Source organism: Zootermopsis nevadensis, unplaced genomic scaffold, assembly GCF_977971745.1.
Source record: "Zootermopsis nevadensis isolate Lab colony 2312 unplaced genomic scaffold, Znev_1.0 Znev_ptg000010l, whole genome shotgun sequence".
Taxonomy (NCBI): Eukaryota; Metazoa; Arthropoda; class Insecta; order Blattodea; family Termopsidae; genus Zootermopsis; species Zootermopsis nevadensis.
Genome location: NW_028259142.1, coordinates 4,806,474 through 4,827,623, shown reverse-complemented (window position 1 = coordinate 4,827,623; position 21,150 = coordinate 4,806,474). Strand labels below are relative to the sequence as shown.

Sequence of the window (21,150 nt, the reverse complement as noted above, 5' to 3'; positions counted from 1 at the left end):
GACACCTACGTATGGAGGAATGCAGACTGAGGGCATTTGAGAACAGGGTGCTGAGGATAATATTTGGACCTAAGAGGAATGAATTAGTAAGGAGAAATATGAATAATTAAGAGCTTCATTAAGTTGTACTTCTCATCAAATATAATTAGACTGATCAAGTCAAGGAGGATGAGATGGGCAGGTCACATAACCTGCATGGGAGAGAAGAGGAAGGCATACAGGGTTTTGGTAGGCAAACCAGAAGGAAGGAGACCACTAGGAAGAGTTAGACGTACGGGGAGGATAATATTAAAATGGATCTTAGAGCAATAGGATGGGGTGGTATGGACTGAATTCATCTGACTCAGGACGGACCAGTGGTGGGCTCTTGTGAACATGGTAATGAACCTTCAGATTCCAAAAAACGTTGGGAATTTCTAGAGTGGCAGAGCAACTGTTTGCTTCTCAGAAAGGACTTGGCTCCATGGAGTGAGTAAGTATGTAAAAAAGACAGTCACAGTCATGAGGCTGAAACAGGTAATAAGTTCATGACCAGAAAAAGGAGAAGCTACATATCTGTAAACTGTATAATCTTTATGTGGTAGTTAAATTATTTCCATTTTAACTTTCACTTTGTTACCTTGTAAGAGAGCTAAATTCTTATGTACTGAATGGTGAGACTTACTAAGAATCTAAACATGTGATCCCAAATGCTACAAGCAACAATACAGCTAACAAGTATAACTGACAACAATACTGAAAGAGACATGGTGTACTAAAATGCCACAATTTGTGACAGTAGCAAAAGGGACTTAAAAACAAATAAACAACAAGCAATTCTGAATATTTGTAATATTTTAACATGCTTTGGTATTCCCAAGAAACAAAGATTATATAAACCTTAGGCATTATAATCACACTCATCCAAGTTCATATGGCTCATCAAATAGCAATTTGTTCCTTGTAACAAGAAGTTATAATTATTTTAGACTCAAGTGTCATCCTGATTCCTCGGTGGCCTGATTTCCCTGTTACGTTTAATACAATCCACAAGCCATCGTATCCCTTCATCAATACCATCCCTGCAACAACAACAAAAATACAAAACAAAATTCTTGTCTCACCAGACCCATACCTCAGGCATCTTCATGACTTACTACATATATTTTTTAAATTAAAATTCAAACTAAAATTTAGAATTATTATTTGACATAAAAAATAATTTCTTCAAATTAAAAATGCCAACATGCCATGATTATGACTCAGAACATATAAATGTGACATTTTGTAACATAAACGCCCACAACTTAACAATGGAAAGACATAAAACAGTACAGGTAACCCTCGATTTGCGCCGATTTTGAAACCGGCAAGTCAAAAAGTGAAAAAAATATATTTTACTATTATTTATAACGTTTTACAATGCATCTCGTAATGATTCTTATACTAAATCGTAATTCTTACGTCGCTGATTTTGAATAAAAATTATAAATACAGTCACCTCTGCAATTACGTATGTATCATTAACGCGAATTTGTTCCAATGAGATCGATGAATCAGTAAAAGCTGTTTGTGAAATGCAAACTTTTGCATATGCAAGTTTGCTCTTATGCAATTTAATTCCTGGTACTTTAAACTTTCAAAGGACTAATTTAATCTCTGCGGAGGTACCGGGGTTATTTTTACTACACAATTTTCTATAGGTTGGCGTCTTACATGAATGCAACTATCTCATAACAGCAGAGATGACTGTACACATCAATCACATGAAAGAATCGCAGTCAATCACGGGGACCAACGAATTGCCGATTGTAGGTGTATAAAATATATTTTCTTAATTCCCTTTATTTTATTTACGTGATTTCAGAACTTTAAATGTAATGTCATTATATTACTCGTCAATGTTTGGGTGCTGGGAACGCATGTCATTGACTTCCCACTGATTTACATTATAAAAGAGTTTCAATTTACGCCGATTCTGTTTAGACCGGTTCGTCCAGGAATGCATCCCAGGCGTAAATCGAGGGCTACCTGTATATGACACAGAACAGAAATAATGAAGGCATCATTCTTTCATGAAATTATTTTGCAAATTAATCTTAAGTGAATGTACCATGAATCATCTGTTGATTTAATGTACACTGTTAAATTTATTAACTTCCAAAAGTGTATTAATACTTATTAAAACTGACATAGACTTTTCCTAAATAAAAATCATCTCTTCCTCTTTCTTATAAAAAACTATTTTGAGATCTTCCTCAGTAAATGTCTTACTACATAAATCTTAAGAAACAAAATGCTGGTTGGATGTATTCATTTATCCTATAACATAATTCAGTCTGTTACAATACTGTGAGAGGTAAATTTATCAAAGCTGATCACCAAAATAATCTTTCCATACCCAGTCAGAGCTGATACAGGCATCACCATACAGTCTCTTCGACCAATCAAATGAGCACTCTGATTAAAGATGGGCTTCACTTCACGCACTCCCATGCAGTCTGGAATATCCTGCTTGTTTGCTAATACAAGAAGAGGAACTCCATTCAAGCAGTTACTGGAAATCATTTTATCTGTCAACAGCATAACATTGGCAACATATAATATAAAGCATCTTAAGGAATGATACTAATGTGCAAGTACCTATATGGAAACATGTATAAGATAAAATGCAGTAACTTTTGCCTTGTTGGACACTATTTTCAAATATGTTAAATTTAATTAATTACATACCATGAAGCAGTATAGCAGGAGCAGAAGTAAAGCTCCAAGTATTTTATGTTTCAGCATAAAACTGAGACAAATGGTTATCATTACACACTACCCACTTCAGCCTCAAAGACCTTCCCATAGTATCTACTGACCAGGAGGCTTCATAGAGTTTAGGTGTGAGAGAGGATAGAAAGCACACTTTTTGGTTTATTAATGCACATACATCATAGACTGGAACAAAATACCTCTACAAAAAATAAATATAATATTAAAGAAATAAGCATACCAAAAGCTTCCTTTGAGTCTGGTATACGGTCTCTGTCTGATGAATCCACAATATAGATCAAAGCATGAGACTCAGCATAATACTGCAACAAAAGAAATATAAAGCAAAAGAATTAATACAACCAAATAATGAACTACTCACTTGCATTTAATAACAAAGTTGCAGAATACACAGGTGATTATTTTTGTCATTTCTTTGGAGATAGGGCATGGAATGCTGACTGATGGATTCAGACTTCACTCATACTGTTTGTAATACTTACATATTTATAGACTATATAAGATATGAAATGACAAAGCTGGATTTTTCCCCCCAGCTTTGTACAATAACTACTATTAAAAGATTTTGTTAATTATCAGTGTGTGATCAATCACAAGCTGCAAGCCATGGCAGACAGAATGGAGGTGGAAGAGTGGGTAGCCAAATCAAATGCTTCAGTTTTCCCCAAAATATATCTATGACAAACATTCAAAATTTATCCTTAAACTATGATTAGTCTTTCATTTGTATTTCTTGCTAGATGCTCAATCATGTTCATAATATTCTTTCTGCATCTACACAACAGCTGCATAGACATCACAGTATAATGCATTTTTTCCTGTCTATCAATTCTAAAACTGCAAGTTATAAGCACTATACAGATTGTGCAACTGAAACCATTTTTAACAACTTGAAACATTTGATAATTAAACACTTTAATCAAGTATCTGACTGTAAATTAAATGTGTAAAATTTGTATGTATAAATAATTACCTGAAATGTTAATTTGGTAATAAACATATTCTAAATAAATTGGAATTTTACCTATATATTCTATAAATGCTAAAGAAATATTAATAATGTAATTATAATTGCAGGGTATTCTGTTTTGAAGATGTATCAATACCTGTATTGCATTTATTAGTATTTTCTGAATGTGACATATTGTTCCACATTTTGCTTCATAATGTACATAATGCATCCATATTTAAAGAAGTTGGCTGTCTTCTGGGTTTTTGTGCCTCCATCATCAGGGCCCTGATAATGGAAGAAGCAAGGACCGTTTGAAATTTTCATAAACTTCTACCACATTACATGACGCAAGAACCCAGAAGACAGCCAGCTTCAGACTTATTGCCATGATAACCTCAAATCCTCTACCTATTTTTTTAATATGTAAAAAGTAAAAGCAAAGTAAAGCTGTCCCACTATGTGCCATTTAGGCAATTGGGGGGGAGAGGAGGTACAGCTCCTACTCATTCTTAACTTAAGAGGTGAGGGGTCAGTGTCACGCCACGACCATGCTTTACCCGCAGGAAAGGAATCCAGTACCCACTAGATATTTAGCTGGGTGGGTCCCAGCACCAGTCTGGATGCATAGACTAGAAGAAAATTCTCTGCCCCCTTTGGGGATTTATAAATACATGGTAAAAATAAATTCATGGACTTCATCAAAGCACAGCCACTCTCAAAAGACAATTCTTTGCTTGAGCATTCTAAACAACAGGCTGTGTCTAAGCCAAGTCTGGGAATGTAGGATTTGAGGTTTACACAGTGATGAGTCTGATGATTGCTGTCTTCTAGGTTATTGAGCCCTGTAGTCTAGTAGATTTCCAACAACGCTTCAGACGTCATACCGCCTCCGTTATCAGGGCGATGAATGTGCCAACCTAGCCCTTCAACTTCCAAGTCCGGGAACTTCCTGACTTTACTGCATATAATGTAAGGATTTTGTATGTAACAATGACGTTATAATCCAAAATGCATGCAGGAAAACAGAACAAATTATCTCACTTTGTCCCATAGAGATTGCAATTCTTCTTGCCCACCCAAGTCCCAAAAATTGAGACGGATTCCAGCAATATCAATCTTGCCAATATTCAATCCCACTGTGGTCGTAATTTTGCTTGGCTTCATTCCCTTGTAGTTTTTTGTAAACTTTGTCTTGGCTGCTTCCAGATACGTCTGAAAATTAATCATGCTATGGTGAATTTTAAACTCTTTACCCTCTAGAAAATACTTAAACTGAATACATGGTACACAACTGCAATTTCATTTATGGTAAAGTGCCCACGAAACCAGGTTCTTTAGAACTACTTACTGTTTTACCAGCATTGTCCAAACCTAATATTAAAACACAGTATTCATCCTTTTGTGCAATATATTTATATAAGCCATGGAGGAGAGTGTACATAATATTTCAATGTTATACATTCAACTAAAATATTAGTACTTGTTGCGCTATACAGACGTCTACACTGACATCTTTATATCAACACAAACACACACGCAGATGTGCAATTCTATGCAATTGTTTGCAACGCAGCGCCATGCAAGCTGCCATCTATTTTCTAGAAATTTATAAACCAAACAGTGGTTTGCATGGCTGTAGTGGCACTTCAGTCGGTAATAAAGTTAACTGCTATAACTTGTACGATAAGAGGTTTTCACAGCTTGAGTCTGAAGTTTGCCGACTTCTGGGTTATTGCGCCGTATGGTCTGGTAGATTTCCACCAACGTTTCAGAGGTCATACTGTCTCCGTCGTTAGGTCGATTAATTTTGTGATAAAACTTACAGAAATCAATGGAACAATTTTATACTGTACAGTTTTTAAATATAAGATATTTTTAAGAAAATCATCCTACTCTCATGGTGGCAAGTATGAAGATGACTTGTCTTTTGGGATGTTGCACCTTGTAGTCTGGTAGGAAATGACTGATGTTTTACAGGTGCTTACTTCCTACAACATTTTTAAAAGGATCCACTGTAATTTTAAAACAGTGCATAAATTGAAGGCTTGGATGAATATTTTATGCAACTTACAGACACAGTTGTTCATCGATGAATTCTTGATGAGCATAAGATTACTTGCCAAAAATAATGTGCTAATGAATTTTACAGGAACAGATTACCAGAACACCACCTCTTGTTTCCCAATATTTTACTGCATTTACCACAGCAACAAATGCTAACAATTTTGTGGAAACAATTTTATGAACCATGTTCTGCACAATGCAGTATGGATATAAACAATAAAGAAAATAAATTCATTTTACTACAACTTTTTAATACAGTATTAATTGTGTATTACATTTAAGAAAGGAAATAACCATAACATACACTATGCTAAACATACTATAATCATATATTTACTCTGATATTTATCAAGAGTTATTTAAATGGAATTATTTGAAAGCAGAATGTTGAATAAAGACAATTTCAATTTACTTGTTTGTGATTTATTTAACAACACTGTCAGCTCATGATGTATATCAATGGAAGTTTGTTTAAACTCAAACATCAACAAGAATATAAATACAATAACAATCTAGGCATCTTGCTATAGTTCCTCTCTGGCTCTCGTCCCAGCTACATCAACACAGTACCTTTTCTACTTAACTATACATCAAAGGAGAGTTACATAACTTAATGACATCTCTGCCACAATTTCAGTAGCTGTACATCTCGATCACTTTATCATTCCTTCACAAACACACCATTTTATACAAGTATCATACACGAGAGACAAATGGGTAACCTATCACTCTAGCCATCTCTTAACACCCATTTCTGACAAGCCGATAACACACTCTACACCTTTGGGCTGTGTTTTTGGACATTCAAGATATCAACCCAAAAAACCACTATTTATTATTACTCAATATATTACCCACTTGTCCCTTTTGTCATTAACACAGAATTACATAACTACAATTAACCCAGTCCTCTTAGTTGCACTACTCATAGAATTTATGATGGGATTCAATTCATTTTAACATTTAAATAAATATTAAATTCAAAACGCTGTCATAGAGTTAAAATTTTATCATATATTGTATGCCACTTGATAATGGTCATATAAGAGACCAAAACATGTAGTGGCCCTATTTAACACATAATTAGTATATAATTAAAGTTTGTTGTGTAGATGGAAAAAGTGCTATAAAATAACAATCTTACAAATTAAGACACCAAGGACAAGAAACCACAAGAAAATGAATACCACCAACAAATAACTGGTGGGAACTTCACTACATATTGTACATAAGATGATAAGACATTGCTACTGGTGCTGTTGCTTCCTTTCCTTGATCCATGCTTCAATCTGCAGCCTAAGTTCATCATTTGGTTTCACCATATCCATTGTGAGTGGGGAGCGATTAAATGGGTCTGTTTGGTCACTAAGCAAATGCCTACAACAGAAAAGTCATTATAAAGTCACCTTATGAAGTTCACATATAAAAGATCTGATTAAAAATGATCAAGAATGAATTCATATCTTAGACCAATTGAACTCTGCAGCAATAAAATTGTGACGAACATGCCAAGGCATGTTCCACTGCATTGCTTCAGTCATTTATGGTCAGCATTTAAGGTGACAGTAGTTTTGCCATGCGTCAATTAAATGATACCTGAGAGAACAGGAAAACATGCATCACATTTCTAAAGAATATAAGAAAGAAGGAAACCAAAACTTACCAAGGTTTGAAATAGTATTTGGAGTGCAACATTCAGCTGAGCACATGTTTCTGGATGGTATCATCATTTTATGTGGCACAAATATCTGTTAACTTTGCATGCATGAGGGAAATCAGAAAGTAATTCATAAAATACTTTCTCAATAAAGAAAATGTCAAGGGCAGAGAACACTTTGCAGACTTAATGCAGATGGGACAATAATATTAAATTATAAAGGTAAAGACAAAGTTATCCCTTCTTTTACTTATACTGAAAGCATTATTACTAGAAATGTTTGTTTAAAATGAGAAATGAAAACTATGAAGTAGCTAACCTGGCAATTGTAGAACGGTCAACTGTAGTGTGTGATGAAGGAAGAATTACAGGGTCTGACATTATTGTTGACATAATAGGGTCAAGAAATTCATCGGGTGCCTCTGTCAGAATTTCATCCTCTGTTTGTTTCTGCAATGCCATCTGCGCTACTTTCAGTGCCACATCTTGTACATCAGCAATGAGTGCTCCTCCACCAATACGAGCTGGCAGAACATAAACTCATAAGTACATAATAAGGTAACATAGATATGTGTAACTGTTCCTATTATTTCTGTATTATCTTATAAAAATAATCACTGATTCCATGACTCCTCTACTTGTCTTTGGTAAGAAAAAGTTCATGTCTGACAAATAAAAAAATTGTTGTTCACTATATGTGTTACATTAATTTTTCAGCTTCCTAGGGAAACATTCAAAGCACCTGATAAGTAATATTTTTATTGCACTGATGAGCTATGCTCTTCGTCAGCCTTTCAGAGAAAAGCATATTCCTAAATCTTGCTGGTAAGTGAATTACATACTAACATTCACCATCTTCAAATTACTCATAAAAGAAAAATATTATATAACTTTGTTCATGCTTATCAAACTATAAATTCCATTTATACAACATTTCCCTAGTATTTACTGAGGTAAGCATGAAAAAGTAATTCAGCTCTTTATTAAGTTGTCATTACAATTTTTCAAATTAAATGAATATTGTAATGACTACAGTTTTTCATATAATTCTCAAATATCGAATCTAATAAAAATCAATGTATCCATTCTCAACTTGTTAACATGTATGGATATACAGAGTGATTTTTAATAGGCACTTGACAAGTTTGCAAATATGCGTATTAAAACTGTCAAAATAAGTGCAATCAACGATGGAATGTAACTGTAACTTCCTGGCTCCTGGTAGGAACATGATGCCCCAGTGACAGCTGCATTCCAATTTATCAGTGAAAGCACTGTAATAATAATAAAATAAATGCATTTTATTTCATGATGACCTACAAAGAACATGGAAGGAAATGGTCCACCTTATTTTAATTTCAAGCAATCCGGTATTTGTCTGGTAGGACAGGAATAACCTGTGCCTGAGATTTGAATATTTGACATCCTGAATACAAAAGTGAGATGACCACTATGCTGCAACATTTTCCATGTTTAAATTGAAGATGGCTTATAACTTACCAAGAACATCTTCTGCTAATGTAAAAAGGTGAGGACTGTATGAACGTCCATCTTGAGAAACTGCTTGGCTAAATGAATCACTCTCATATAGATGAACATAGATCTTGCATATATCCATTACTATGTTTGCAGGATTAAACTCATATTCCTTCTGATCCTTGACCTACAATACCAAAGCCAGAAGTAGCCTTTGAGAATTGCATAATTTGCCTTCATTAACATAACAAATTTAATTTCAAATCAGAAACATTAAACATTAGAATACAGAATTAATATTCAAGAGCAATGTGTAGGAGTGGCATTTCTGTAATATAAATGGCTGAAATAACTTTATTACTTAGTTTGTAAACATAAAAATTGTCCACACAGCAAGTCAACCCACATCTTGGATTTGCATTACTTAGCAACTGCCATATTCACATGATTTAACTAAGATTTATTTTTGTAATCTTATGAAATGCCTTGCTGCCATCCCCCAACTCAGCTATACTCACCTTACAACCTTATACTTTCAATATTTAAAAAGAAACTGTACACATACCTTGAAATTCTTTTTCTTTGGGCCCACTAAATGAAAGAGAAAATAGTTGAGCATTGAGGCTATACGATCCACCATGGTTGGATGTGAGAATATTGATGTTATTTTTGATGTTAAAAACTCCAAAGTGTGGATTGTTTCACGACCTAAAATGTTGTCGAATCTGCAAAACAAAATAATACCCATTTACCTAAATGAGTCAGGAGCCAAAATAGACAACCAGAGAAACAAATACTGGAAAAGATTATCAAGCTTATGGAAAAAGAATTAATAAGTAAAATTTGTACGAACAACAAAATTTATATTTCCAATTATTTGAGATGCAATCTGTCTTATATAGATTTCAACATAAAAACTATAAATAATACCCAAAATACTTGTGTATCATACACCAGATTTTTAAAATATAATTAGTTTTAAAAACCTATGAGCATTCAAATTTATAAAACACCTCCTAGTAAATTATTATATGACACCCAGGCATCAATAATGTACAGTACTTAATGAAAGATTCTCAGGTTACAAGCTGCGTCAGGTGGCTGAACGGTAAATAAACCATATCTTCTGCCAACGTTTTAAGAACAATCTCTGCTCTGATCCTCAGGGCTGCTGGGTAACAAATCTCTCCCTCTGTTGCATGCTAGCTGATGCAAAACTCAGTTTCATGTTACATGTTAGCCTACCTAAAATGCACAAAACATGCTCTGCTATGTGTAGCACAATTTATTAAGTACTCTTCTGTTTACCAACCTAAACTAATGGATGTTATTTTTTAATTTTACTGGTATCAATAAAAAACTTGGTGTGGGGGTGATGCCATAATTCCAGGAAATTTATAACTACATTAGTAATTAAAAACACATCTAAGGACTTGACTACATGACTTGTTTTGCTACCCAGAACTGAAACCTGAGATAAATGTTTTCAGCAAGGTGTTGCCAAGTCTTCCACCATGATCTTTATGAGTTGTCCATAACAGTCAGTCCTGTGCCAAGTAGTTTGCCCATAATTATTCAATAACATTGAAACACACAAGGGTGCTACTATAATGACAAAAATGAGGACTAAAATCAATGACTCTCACTTCAGACAGTTTTATATCACACTACATTTTTAGCAACGCTAAATGATATATTGTCTTATGCAATTTACCATGTTTTATTTTGTACTTCTTGCTCCTCATTACAATTCATAAGTACAAATGCCTCCTTTACATTCACTTCAGATCCACTTAGTTAATATTAAGTATGTAGTCTAAATAACATAACAAAATACTTCAAAAACACTAAAACAGATGTGTATTCACTTCACATAAAAAAATAGGAAAGATAAACAATATTTTCTGTAAGTCTTCCACCTGCGTAAGCTGGCCACATATCAATGGGAACTACAGGCAGCCAACAGAAACAGATTTCACTGTAAAAGAAACATACAAACCTAGCATTTGTGCCAATATGTTCCAGGTATCTTTCATTATATTCTCGCTCATGAATGGGAAGTTGCTCCCATTCCCCTGCCTCCCTTGCAGTCTGCAACTGCCGCAATTCTGCCATGTTGGAAAGGGCTTCATCCAGAAGAAATACAGCATCATTCATCAGCAGGTTGACAAACCGTAGAAACAGGGGCGGAGTGACTGTTTCCATATTGGCCTCTGCTTCTCTTGCCAAGTTTCTACAGATTAAGGCAGAATACATCTCTCTCTCTAATTACCCGTCAGATTCAGTTAACAATGAAAGAAACAAGAATTGTACCAATATAAAGATGTAATAAAACTTTTAAATAAGCCTATCTACAAGGAGACACATCGTGTATTCCTCAAACTCCCCTCCAAGTAAAGACAAAGAATGAGGCGTGGGCAGGAATCTAGATTCAATTTCAATGAACAGTAAAACCCCAGATCCATATGATATGGGCATACTAATATCTCTTGGTACATGAAGAAGGACCCCATCTTACAGATGACGACTCATGAAGTGATACCAAAGTATGTATTTAATAAATCATTCATGGTCTGATTTCCTGACTAAAGTGAATGGGAAAATAGGTTTCAGCCTTACATCAATGGAGGACTGATCTGGTAAACAGACGGGTCCACAGCAAATGAAGGCACTGGAACAAGGACATAGTTCAGGGAAAATGCTCAGTTTCAACCTTGGACAAAACACTACATCTGGACAGAACCTGTGGAATTTCATTCTAGAAGAAATAACTAGAGAAAAACTAAGACTGAATAGGAATCAGTCAAGATAAGGAGACAGGATTATAAACAGAACAATGCTACTTAAGGGACACCTATTCAAACTGGGACTGGCTCAACTTTGGAAAGATGCAGAACCCACAGGAAATGAATAGCCTTGTACTTTCTGAACAGTTTAATAGTTTTACTGGCAATATTTGACCTAACTTTCAATGCATTATGAAATCTCAGGAAACATGTACACATAAACAATAGCAAAGCTGTATAATACTTACTGAAAACATTCTCTATGTTCTTCTATCTGCCATAAATAGTCCATTGCAATATACATCGGCCGACGATATTTAAATTTCTCTGCAAAAGCTACACTCTGTCCAGTCATTTCAATCCCCACAAAAACATCCAGGAGGCTCTTAACAATCTGAAATAACAAATATATTCAATCTAACAAGTTAGCAACGTATGTATTCTGGTATGTTAACCAGAATTATATACCTTTGAGAACGGTACCAGTGATGTCAGAGTTGTCTGGTTAGCTTGGGATTCACCAGGTAACTATAGTAACAAAAGTAATCACAGTAACCATGGCAGCTTGGGGATTCTCCAGTCCTGTGTGCATAATACATGTCTTCATGTAAAGTGCCACTATTGCTGTTCAGCTGTAACCAAAACTGGAATATGTCAACAAATTTTAATAACTCACCAATATAAAATTTCATGAACATATGTTCAGCCATTATGTACAGACAGACAAGGCAAAGACAACAGGTATATTTTCACAACTTATAGTTGTAAACATGCCTAATATTGTTCTGTTAATGTGCTCTTCATTTACAGATTTCCTGTTAAAAGTATTTACAAAATGATTACAAGTTAGGCCATGCCCACTTCTTTCTATATTTTCTACAGTTCGTTATTTATTAATCCTCCTACCACGTGATTCTGTGTAATTCGAGCTACTGACAGTGTTGTTAGATAAACCACAAATAAATAAAATAATTGAACAAAGGCTCATGCAGACTTTATTTATCACAATCCAATTTATGACCAGGAACAAATATGTGATGAAAGTGCAGTCTGCTGTACATAATATTATGAAATATGGACATAATATGATAATAACCTAACAATAATAAGCATCAGATATTTCCACTGTAACCTCTATTAAATTAAATCCGTGGCGTAACAGCTCCAGAGAGCCAAAGCCGACTAGCTTGACCGCTGGCATCACGTTCACATGCCTAAGCAGAGGTGAACAACCATCCAACCAGATATAGGGTGACGTGTGGTCAGCACGAAAAACCCCCAACCATTGCTAGCTTTCCTGACCAGATTACGCTACTCATTGTAGCTCCCCAATTTCCTCACGATGCTGGGTTGGCACCGGTCCCATACACCGGTCGAAAGCTCATGAGAAAATTTCTTCTCCCCGGAGACTCGAACCAGCACGCATTCCGTATCGCCAGTCCGAAGCATGATGCCTCAGACTGCGTGGCTACGGCACAGGACACTGTAACCTCTATTACCTCCATTGATTTAAATATTGTTTTATTATATACTTATTCATTTTTATTATTTAGTATATTATTATTTTATTATCTATTATAAACTGCACCTGTTTCCTATGTGGATGTGCCTTGAAAAGACTTTCTCTGCAAAACTTGCCCAAAGGGTTTGGATTCAATGCTGGCTGTTCCTGACTGTGAAATGGGAGGAGGGATTCCAAGCATTCAGCCATGCTTGCCCGCAGATGTGGATTTCGCATCCTCTGTGGAGAACCCATGAACACTAGTATCTGAGTAAGCACTGGATTTAGAAGAGCATAACCTTGTTCTTCAAAAGTTCTTGGGCTAAAACGCCGGACAAAACTCAGGAAACTGGCTAAATTCTCTATTAGGAACTCTGGCACACAACTGCAACAAAGAAAAGAAACACACACACAAACATATTTATATATGCACACACACAGAAAGATCCTCCCTGGGTTATAACAGATCCAACTTACACTCATTTTATATAAAAACTTACAAAAAATTAAATTTTTTACTACGTATTCTATAACTTTCTCTTAAATAAAAATACTAACTGCATTCATAATTTTTGTAACAAGCTACCACAATAAATGGCAGCATGTAAGGTAGAGTGGACTAACAGCTAAGTGCCCAATATAATACACTAACTCCTGTGCAACCAACATCCAGTGAAGTGTTACTAAATATGGTTTTGTAAAGAACTTACCTTTATGCTCTGCTAAAAACCATAATCTTTTGATTTACATTAAAAGAATTAACTTGTTTTTTTGCCACGGATGATCTCTTGAGGTCGAAACGCGCTTGGCATTAGTGTCCTTCATAGTGTAAAGAGGTGTGTGTGTGTGTGTGTGTGGTTTTTGTTGTTGTTGTTGTTGTATACATATTTTATACGTAAGGTACAGTTCGATGTTAAAAAATTTTCATCAAATATATGACAAAATGTACCTCTGGATGCCATCTACAATAAATGGCACAAACTATACTGTACAAATACGCTCATCTCTCACATAAATCAATGAAGCTATAGCCCATGGATTCTGCACAGGTTACTTTCAGGACATTCTGTCCACACAGTTTTAGTAAGGTCTGTACTGTTTACAAATAAGCCAAGTTTAAGAAATATCATGCAACCAAATTGCTATTTTGTACTGTTACACCTTATACTTGCCCTTTCTTGTACATTGTAATCATCCACCTGATTTTACCTCAGTGTTGCTGGTACCTCTTCTGGCAACGGAAACTCAACTTTCCTAAACTGAGTAGGAGCGTAAGATTTTCTTGGAGAATGATCAGAGTCCACATCCAGTGCAACTTGCACCAGCCACACTGCTGTACTAACAAGAAGCTGTGCAGTCAGGTTCAAAGACTGAGGATCCAGCAGTGCTGCACGAAGTGAAAAATACCTGTATGAAATATAACAAATTATTGTTAACCTGTATTATACTATATTATTACTGAGCTCATTTTATTCAATGGCAGATCCAAAAGCATTTTTCAAATTACATCTATGTCATAGTATAGTGTATGACTCAGATTTTTACTGTTACAGAGGACATTTTCCTTCATGTTAGATGGACATAGCATGCCAGATGTTCAAGGGTCCAGACAAGGGACCCACTACAAATAATATCTATATATAAAATAATTCAAGCTACTTTTATTCTTAAATCTACCCAACAGAATGTTGAGGGGAAGGGAGTTACACTCCTACTATGTACATAAGCAATCCCAGCTTGAGTTCTCTATCTGCATGCTGGCTATTCTGATAAGAATTTCCATGGATTTCCTCAGGACCTACACATAAATGCTGTGACAGTACCTTAATGTAAGGCATAACTACTTCCTTCCACACTCTGATTTACCACTTACATGTAACCGCATATAATCTTACAAAAAACTACCTATTTGAAATACTGATATTATTTTGGGAGTGGTAAAATTTTGGCTGCCTTGAATGCAATGTATAATTGATAAGCAACAGTCAATGATATAACTGTGTGTGTGTGATATGGTCTACCATGGCATGTTTTACTTTTGGAAAATGTTCCATCATTGTAATGCATTTTTTGGATGTGGTATACTGTTCTCTGACTTGTTTTAAATCCTGATTTCTAGGACCTATGGGATGTATCTATATCCACCCATCCAGCATCATTCTATTTGATACTACATAACCTACAAAAATGAAAGGGGTATTTAAATAACCTTTTAAATAAACTCAATCCCATATCTGCTGAGGTTTTTTTTAAGGGAGTAAAATTACTGCCATTCCATGTCTGAGAAATTTTTGTTGCAGTATTTCATCACATAATCAACACACTGATGGAATTGTTGATCAGGATACTGTTCTGCCTGCCCCAATGCACACTCCTCTCATTTCCAACCTATTATGCCACATGCCTAAGGCAGGATGGGTACTGGGATCCCAAAATCAAGTAATGTGGCAAAGTTGCAAAGGCAGCAAATTGGCAGGGATGTACATAAATAGTGTGACACGATGGGAAAATTGTATACTGACACTTTAACATCTATTTTAGTTGAATCTTTAGCTCACAACATAATCACCTTATCATGTCCACTTCCATATGTTCACTGATGGTTTGTGCCACTTCCGAATTTGCCCCAGCTTGATTCCGAACATCAATGAAGGCACGCTGCATACGAGCCAATTCATGATTTAATTTCATCAAGTGCTTAAATGTGACCCTGAATCCTAAATCCAATGCTTTGTGAGTCAAGTAAAAGCATTCAGTTACAAAGCCATAAGTTTCTGATGAAGGTCGAGAGGTATCCTCTTGAGCTGGTATGAGGCATGTCTCTAAAGCCAACTTCTTCATATGAACACCCTTTAAACATATCTCAGTATCACCAAGAACTTTGGCAGCACAATATGTGGGATCAATGCGCAATAACTTGGGATCTGCAGTGTTAGAACAAAAAGGTTGGCACAACTGCAGAAGAACAGCACCAAGATTTAGCATAAAACCATCAGAAACACATGGTGATGCTCCTAGGTTTAAATCATGGTCATTCCAAAGCTTTCCTCGATCTGCATTTGCTTGTAAACAATCAGCAAGCCAAGACAATGTATGATGTCGAACTTCATTTGAACACTTCAACAAAGAATAAAATATTTTATATAAATTCTCTGATACTATTTTAGTAGCAGCCCATATGTTTCCTTCTTTAACACCAATTGCTTGCAAAGATGACTTCTCAAAAAATTCATAAGGTCCATCATGTGTTTTAGGCAGGCAAGACAAAGATAAAATTGTACCTAAAAGGGTGTTTGCATATGTCAAGCCTATATGGGAATCCCGTGGTGAACTGTGGACTATAAGGACTGAACCTAAATGACTTTTGCTAGAAAATATATGCAACAACCTGAAGTATGAGTGGTTAAATGTAAAAAGGTTGCTTTGGGCTACATCCCTATGAACAGTATCCAATGTTGAGGAAAATGCAACAAGAAGTGTGTCCACAGCACTGTTTTCACCATCATCTAACACAAACTGCTGAACTAAACCATCAAAGAATGCATCCAGGTCAGACTCTGAAATACTGTTGTCACTGACTAGCTTCAGAATCTGGGAATTGAGCTGTTGTGATTCAAACAATTCTGGTTGTTTTAGGGCCGTGGCTGCATTTCTCACCAGCAAACTCAACATCTGAGATATAATCTTGCTATAACCGTTATTCTGAACTCCTGCTTTCATGCTGAGAAGTCTTCTATGGCATTCAAAAAGATACAGAATGACTTCTTTCTGGGTTGCATGCATATTAGTTTGTGACAATTCTTTGTTAACACTTCTGCCAATAACATGGCTTTCTGGATCTTCTAGTAACAACCGCTCAAAAAGTGCCTGCTCAAGAGTTTCAATATCAATCCAATTCTGAGGTGCTACAGCCAAAGCAAGTTCTTCGAGGAAAACCAGCTCATTTATTTTACCACTTGTATTAGTACATGAACTATTATCCAATGTCAGGTGAAAAATGTCTTCTACCAGTTGATTCACTTCCAAACATTCCTTAGCTTTTACAGAGATTGCGGAATTTTCCACATCATCAACAGAATTGACAATTTCAACTGCATTCTCAACTCCAGATAAATAATGATGTTGCTGTTGAGTGAACGATTCAGCCTCATTCACAGACCGGAAGAGAGCTGAGAACGGATTACTTCCAAAGTTTTCCGACATTCTTTACAGAAGCATATGAACTTCTACATCAAAATTTTACACTCATTTAAGTAACAAGTCTTCTTCCACTGTTTGAACATTCACTAAACTTCTCAAAATTTATCAAATAATTGCGGACATTACACAAAAATGTAACTTTCGTATAAATAAATTATGCACCATCTCTTCGTACACCACATCACGTATTTGCATGAATTTCCAATAAATAAAACGTTCAAATAAGCAATTACGTTTGCCACAACTTCCTCATGTGGGCTTACAACACACTTTAGCGTATATTATCTGTGATGGTAGAAAAAGTTGACAGTGGAACCACGGTTCCGGAGAATCTGACGTAATGTAATGTAACAATTCTTATATAAGATAAGTATTTGTGATATTCTAAAACGTTTTTACTAGCACAAAATTATCTAGTCTACGACGCACTTCTTCTACAACCGATTCACAGCTCAGCTCTTTCCGCAATAACGAAAGCGGATTGTTGACGGCAGTAATGTAACACAACAATGTCGAGTAAACAGATGACGTTTTTTAGGTAACATAGCAATGCACGCAAGCTGACCATTGTTGTCGGTCCATATTTACACATTGTTGATATGAATTTTACACGTTTTCCTTTCACTTTTTTGCCGAATGACCCTTACGTATAGACGTATTTAAGTCAAAACGAAGGTAGACTGACAAGGTCATTGCAGCAGGGAAATTTAATATGTGAATTGTACATTTTGAACCGTACCTTCGTTGGTATTTACTTGTGACTAGTATCACTGCTAGTTTTACGGACAGAGATGTACAGTAACTTATTTGGAATGTTTTTGTGGTTGCAGTGAGGTTAGGATATATACAAAAATAATTACACTGTGAACTATTCTACTACTTACCATTTTCAGAAGGTTTCATCCGATTTGGTGAAGTGAAAGTCAGTTTGGAATAACTGTATCGAACAGTATTATTAACTATGGAAGTAAATATTGGCGATGTTGTTCTGCCCGGCGAAGTAATTCAAGTGCCTGATGCAAATGACAGAAGCAAGATAATACTTGGGCCAGGTTTGCGACGTCACTTGGACCAAGTTGTGATATCAAAAAGTGGTGTTCTTAGAGTAAAAACACCTAATGTATACTGGGTGGATAATTATCAGAAGAGGTATGTTCCTGTAAAAGGAGAAACTGTTGTGGGTGTTGTAGTAAATAGGCTAGGAGATACATTCAAAGTTGACATTGGGTCTAGCGAACAAGCATCATTGTCATATTTGGCTTTTGAAGGAGCAACAAAAAGTAACAGACCTGATATTCAAATCGGAGATATTGTTTTTGCAAAGTTACTTGTAGCAAGCAGAGACATGGAACCAGAATTAGTTTGTGTCAATTCCTTAGGCAAGAAAGGGAAGTTTGGTGTTCTTCAGCAGGATGGCTTTGTTTTTACTTGCAGCTTAAATTTGGTACGAAAAATATTAAATCCAGATTATCAGCTGCTGAAGACATTAGGAAGTAAAATACCATATGATATTGCAGTTGGAATGAATGGTAAAATATGGCTAAGGGCTAAAACTATAAAAGAAACTATTGCTGTTGGAAATGCAATATTAGCTGCAGAGCTTCTGACAAATGAAGAAATCATTTCCATGTGTCATGATACGATCAGTGCTCTGAAATGAATGTAAGATAAGGTTTAATTAAAAGTATTATGAACCAATTTGATAAATGCTTCATTAGTGCTTGGTAAATGTAGTTAGAAGACTTACTAAACCTTCATTATACTGCATTTATGTAATGTGTTACCATTATACTAGGAAGCAGTTTACAGGTTAAAAATATACAAACCATATGGGCATGTGAGATATATTGCAGAGAATATCTCAGGGTTTTATTCTGTTTATATGCGTCACAACAAAATATGACTTCACTATTCATTTTTTCTATCCTTAAACTGTTGTGGCTCCTCAGTGTATGAACAGACTACAGTATACAGTAGGTGTCTATTTGTCTTAAGCATTTACAGTGATATTATGATCAAACTTCTTTTAAAATGTGTACTAAGTTTATTAGCAAAAACAAATATCAATAATAGTTAAACTGAAATTAAGTGGAACTAAGTTTTGTCACTGAACTGAGAATTGGAAACAGAAATATGTATAACAATGAAAAACAGAATGTTTGCACTGTGCTAATGCAGCTACTCTAAAGCATTGTTAAATAGTAACTGTTTTGTAAAGCAATACCAATATAACTTATGATTTTATTGAAAAATGATGGTTCATTCTACGTTGATCCTATCCAAGTAGCTGCAAAGTAGTTAAAATGAAATTCTACTCTTTGTTCATTTAATGTTTGTCATTGTCTTGTTTGTATTCAGTTTTATGTATTTAATTCCAGGAGTGTTCTTATACATAAAACAGTTTACAATAGATATGAACAGATGGCAGTAAACTAATTCAGTTTTATTATAGACTGATGAATATCAGCACTATTATGTATACAGAGGACTTGCATCTAGGACAGCCTATTTACAGATGACAGTGTCTATAATCCTAAGGCTTGATTGTGGAATACAGTCTCTACGCTCCAGTACTTCCAGACATGTTAAGTTTAAATGTAATGTTACTTTAAACCAGTTTGTAAATGCGGTTTAACAAACTGGTCTGCACCATAAATCCATAGTTTTAATACACCTCAATTCAGTTCATCTTCCAGAAATTGTTTAGAGTCTGTCAGATGCGCTGTATGTGTCTTGAAACTGAATCTTATAAGAGACTAAAAAACTGTTTGATCTGATACTTATGTAACTTTTCTAGAATAATTAGTTTGTTGAAAATAAATTTGTAAGTGTATAATTTGTAATAATTCTATTGAGTCTTGTGTCTTGTCTGCATTATAATGAACCAATATTCCACCAGGAAATGGACAGTGGCACCACAAACTTATCATTTATAAAATGTTTTATAATTTAAAACCTGGATGTGAAGCTTAAAAAATGTGAGCATTGTTGTTTCATTATATGGTGTATTTACTGATAAACTGTCATGCAACAGTCACAGGGACACCATTTTCATTACCTCTTAATAAAAGGTAAGTCTGATGTTATTCTTTCTATGGAGTGGTACTTATATTAGAAAACTATTTTAGCATTGAGTTATGCAGTTCCTGCTGGGAGCAGGGATGGCACAGTTGTGTTCCAGTTTATCAGTAAATGCACTGTACTATATAGTAGCTGCTACCAAATTGCATACCTCAAGGTCATAGTGAAATATAATGTTCCAACACACAGTAGATCCCCTGCCAGTGAACAGTTCAGAACTCACAGCATAACCAAGCCATCATCACTACTGGTGACTTATGGCTGTGTGGTAAGGGGGATAAAGTCCTTTCATGGCTGTGACGCATGCAATTTGGTGACACTACAGTGTATCCTCAACTTATTCTATGGGTGCCCAAACTGTAAAAGAAATGTCTTTTCAACAACAAAAAATCTGCCTGCATTGTGTAATTTTTGACATGCCTTTGTTTTTCACCCTCCAACATTGATACATCTGCAATTTATAGATAACTGTTTTGGAAATGAGACACACAGTATCCTCACGAATTAAGTAGATGGAATGACTGACAGTTTACTGGGAAAATAAACTTGTTCTGTACTAAAAATGACATCAAATTAAAAACACTAATATAATAATTATTATATTGATTAAACACAAACATGACGCAGTTAAGATATAAATTATATAATTGTCAAATAAATTGCGAGATGAATTATT

At 35.2% G+C, this 21,150-nt stretch overlaps 3 protein-coding genes across 4 annotated transcripts; 1 reads left to right on the top strand and 2 right to left on the bottom strand.

Annotated features, from left to right (window-relative positions):
- Positions 1-552: 552 nt before the first annotated feature.
- On the bottom strand, positions 553-5,257 carry Arfrp1 (ADP-ribosylation factor related protein 1). Its single transcript, XM_022079141.2, has 5 exons — positions 5,058-5,257; positions 4,751-4,921; positions 2,978-3,059; positions 2,381-2,552; positions 553-1,061 (listed from the first exon to the last, which is right to left on the bottom strand). Exons 1-5 carry the CDS (start codon positions 5,148-5,150, stop codon positions 971-973), a joined length of 609 nt encoding a protein of 202 aa, XP_021934833.1. The 5' UTR covers positions 5,151-5,257; the 3' UTR covers positions 553-970.
- A 746-nt stretch (positions 5,258-6,003) lies between these two features.
- Positions 6,004-21,025, bottom strand: Ube4A (Ubiquitination factor E4A). Of its 2 annotated transcripts, none has more exons than XM_087346289.1 (9): positions 20,626-21,025; positions 14,403-14,600; positions 13,281-13,578; positions 11,941-12,086; positions 10,906-11,139; positions 9,472-9,631; positions 8,931-9,093; positions 7,750-7,954; positions 6,004-7,150 (listed from the first exon to the last, which is right to left on the bottom strand). In XM_087346289.1, the coding sequence occupies exons 1-9, from the start codon at positions 20,634-20,636 to the stop codon at positions 7,021-7,023; spliced, it is 1,545 nt and encodes a 514-aa protein (XP_087202415.1). In that variant the 5' UTR covers positions 20,637-21,025; the 3' UTR covers positions 6,004-7,020. The 2 variants fall into 2 exon arrangements, with proteins under 2 accessions (XP_087202415.1, XP_021934815.1); XM_022079123.2 differs by lacking the exon at positions 20,626-21,025 and adding an exon at positions 15,763-17,697.
- Positions 18,157-20,229, top strand: Rrp40 (exosome complex component Rrp40). The gene has a single exon (XM_022079127.2). It carries the CDS (start codon positions 18,355-18,357, stop codon positions 19,051-19,053), a length of 699 nt encoding a protein of 232 aa, XP_021934819.2. The 5' UTR covers positions 18,157-18,354; the 3' UTR covers positions 19,054-20,229.
- Positions 21,026-21,150: the final 125 nt, after the last annotated feature.

What these genes read in the sequence shown, in the direction of transcription:
- Arfrp1 (XM_022079141.2), bottom strand. Translation starts at nt 5,150, where the DNA reads ATGTACACTCTCCTCCATGGCTTATATAAATATATTGCACAAAAGGAT. An exon ending in AGACTCAAAGGAAGCTTTTG is followed by an intron (nt 2,553 to 2,977) that starts GTATGCTTATTT and finishes TGCTGTTGACAG; the next exon opens with ATAAAATGATTTCCAGTAAC. An exon ending in CCTGTATCAGCTCTGACTGG is followed by an intron (nt 1,062 to 2,380) that starts GTATGGAAAGAT and finishes TTGTTGTTGCAG; the next exon opens with GGATGGTATTGATGAAGGGA.
- Ube4A (XM_022079123.2), bottom strand. Translation starts at nt 17,396, where the DNA reads ATGTCGGAAAACTTTGGAAGTAATCCGTTCTCAGCTCTCTTCCGGTCT. An exon ending in CACATCCACATAGGAAACAG is followed by an intron (nt 12,087 to 13,280) that starts GTGCAGTTTATA and finishes TTGTTATTTCAG; the next exon opens with ATTGTTAAGAGCCTCCTGGA. An exon ending in GACCGTTCTACAATTGCCAG is followed by an intron (nt 7,151 to 7,749) that starts GTTAGCTACTTC and finishes TTTCTGTTGTAG; the next exon opens with GCATTTGCTTAGTGACCAAA.
- Rrp40 (XM_022079127.2), top strand. Translation starts at nt 18,355, where the DNA reads ATGGAAGTAAATATTGGCGATGTTGTTCTGCCCGGCGAAGTAATTCAA.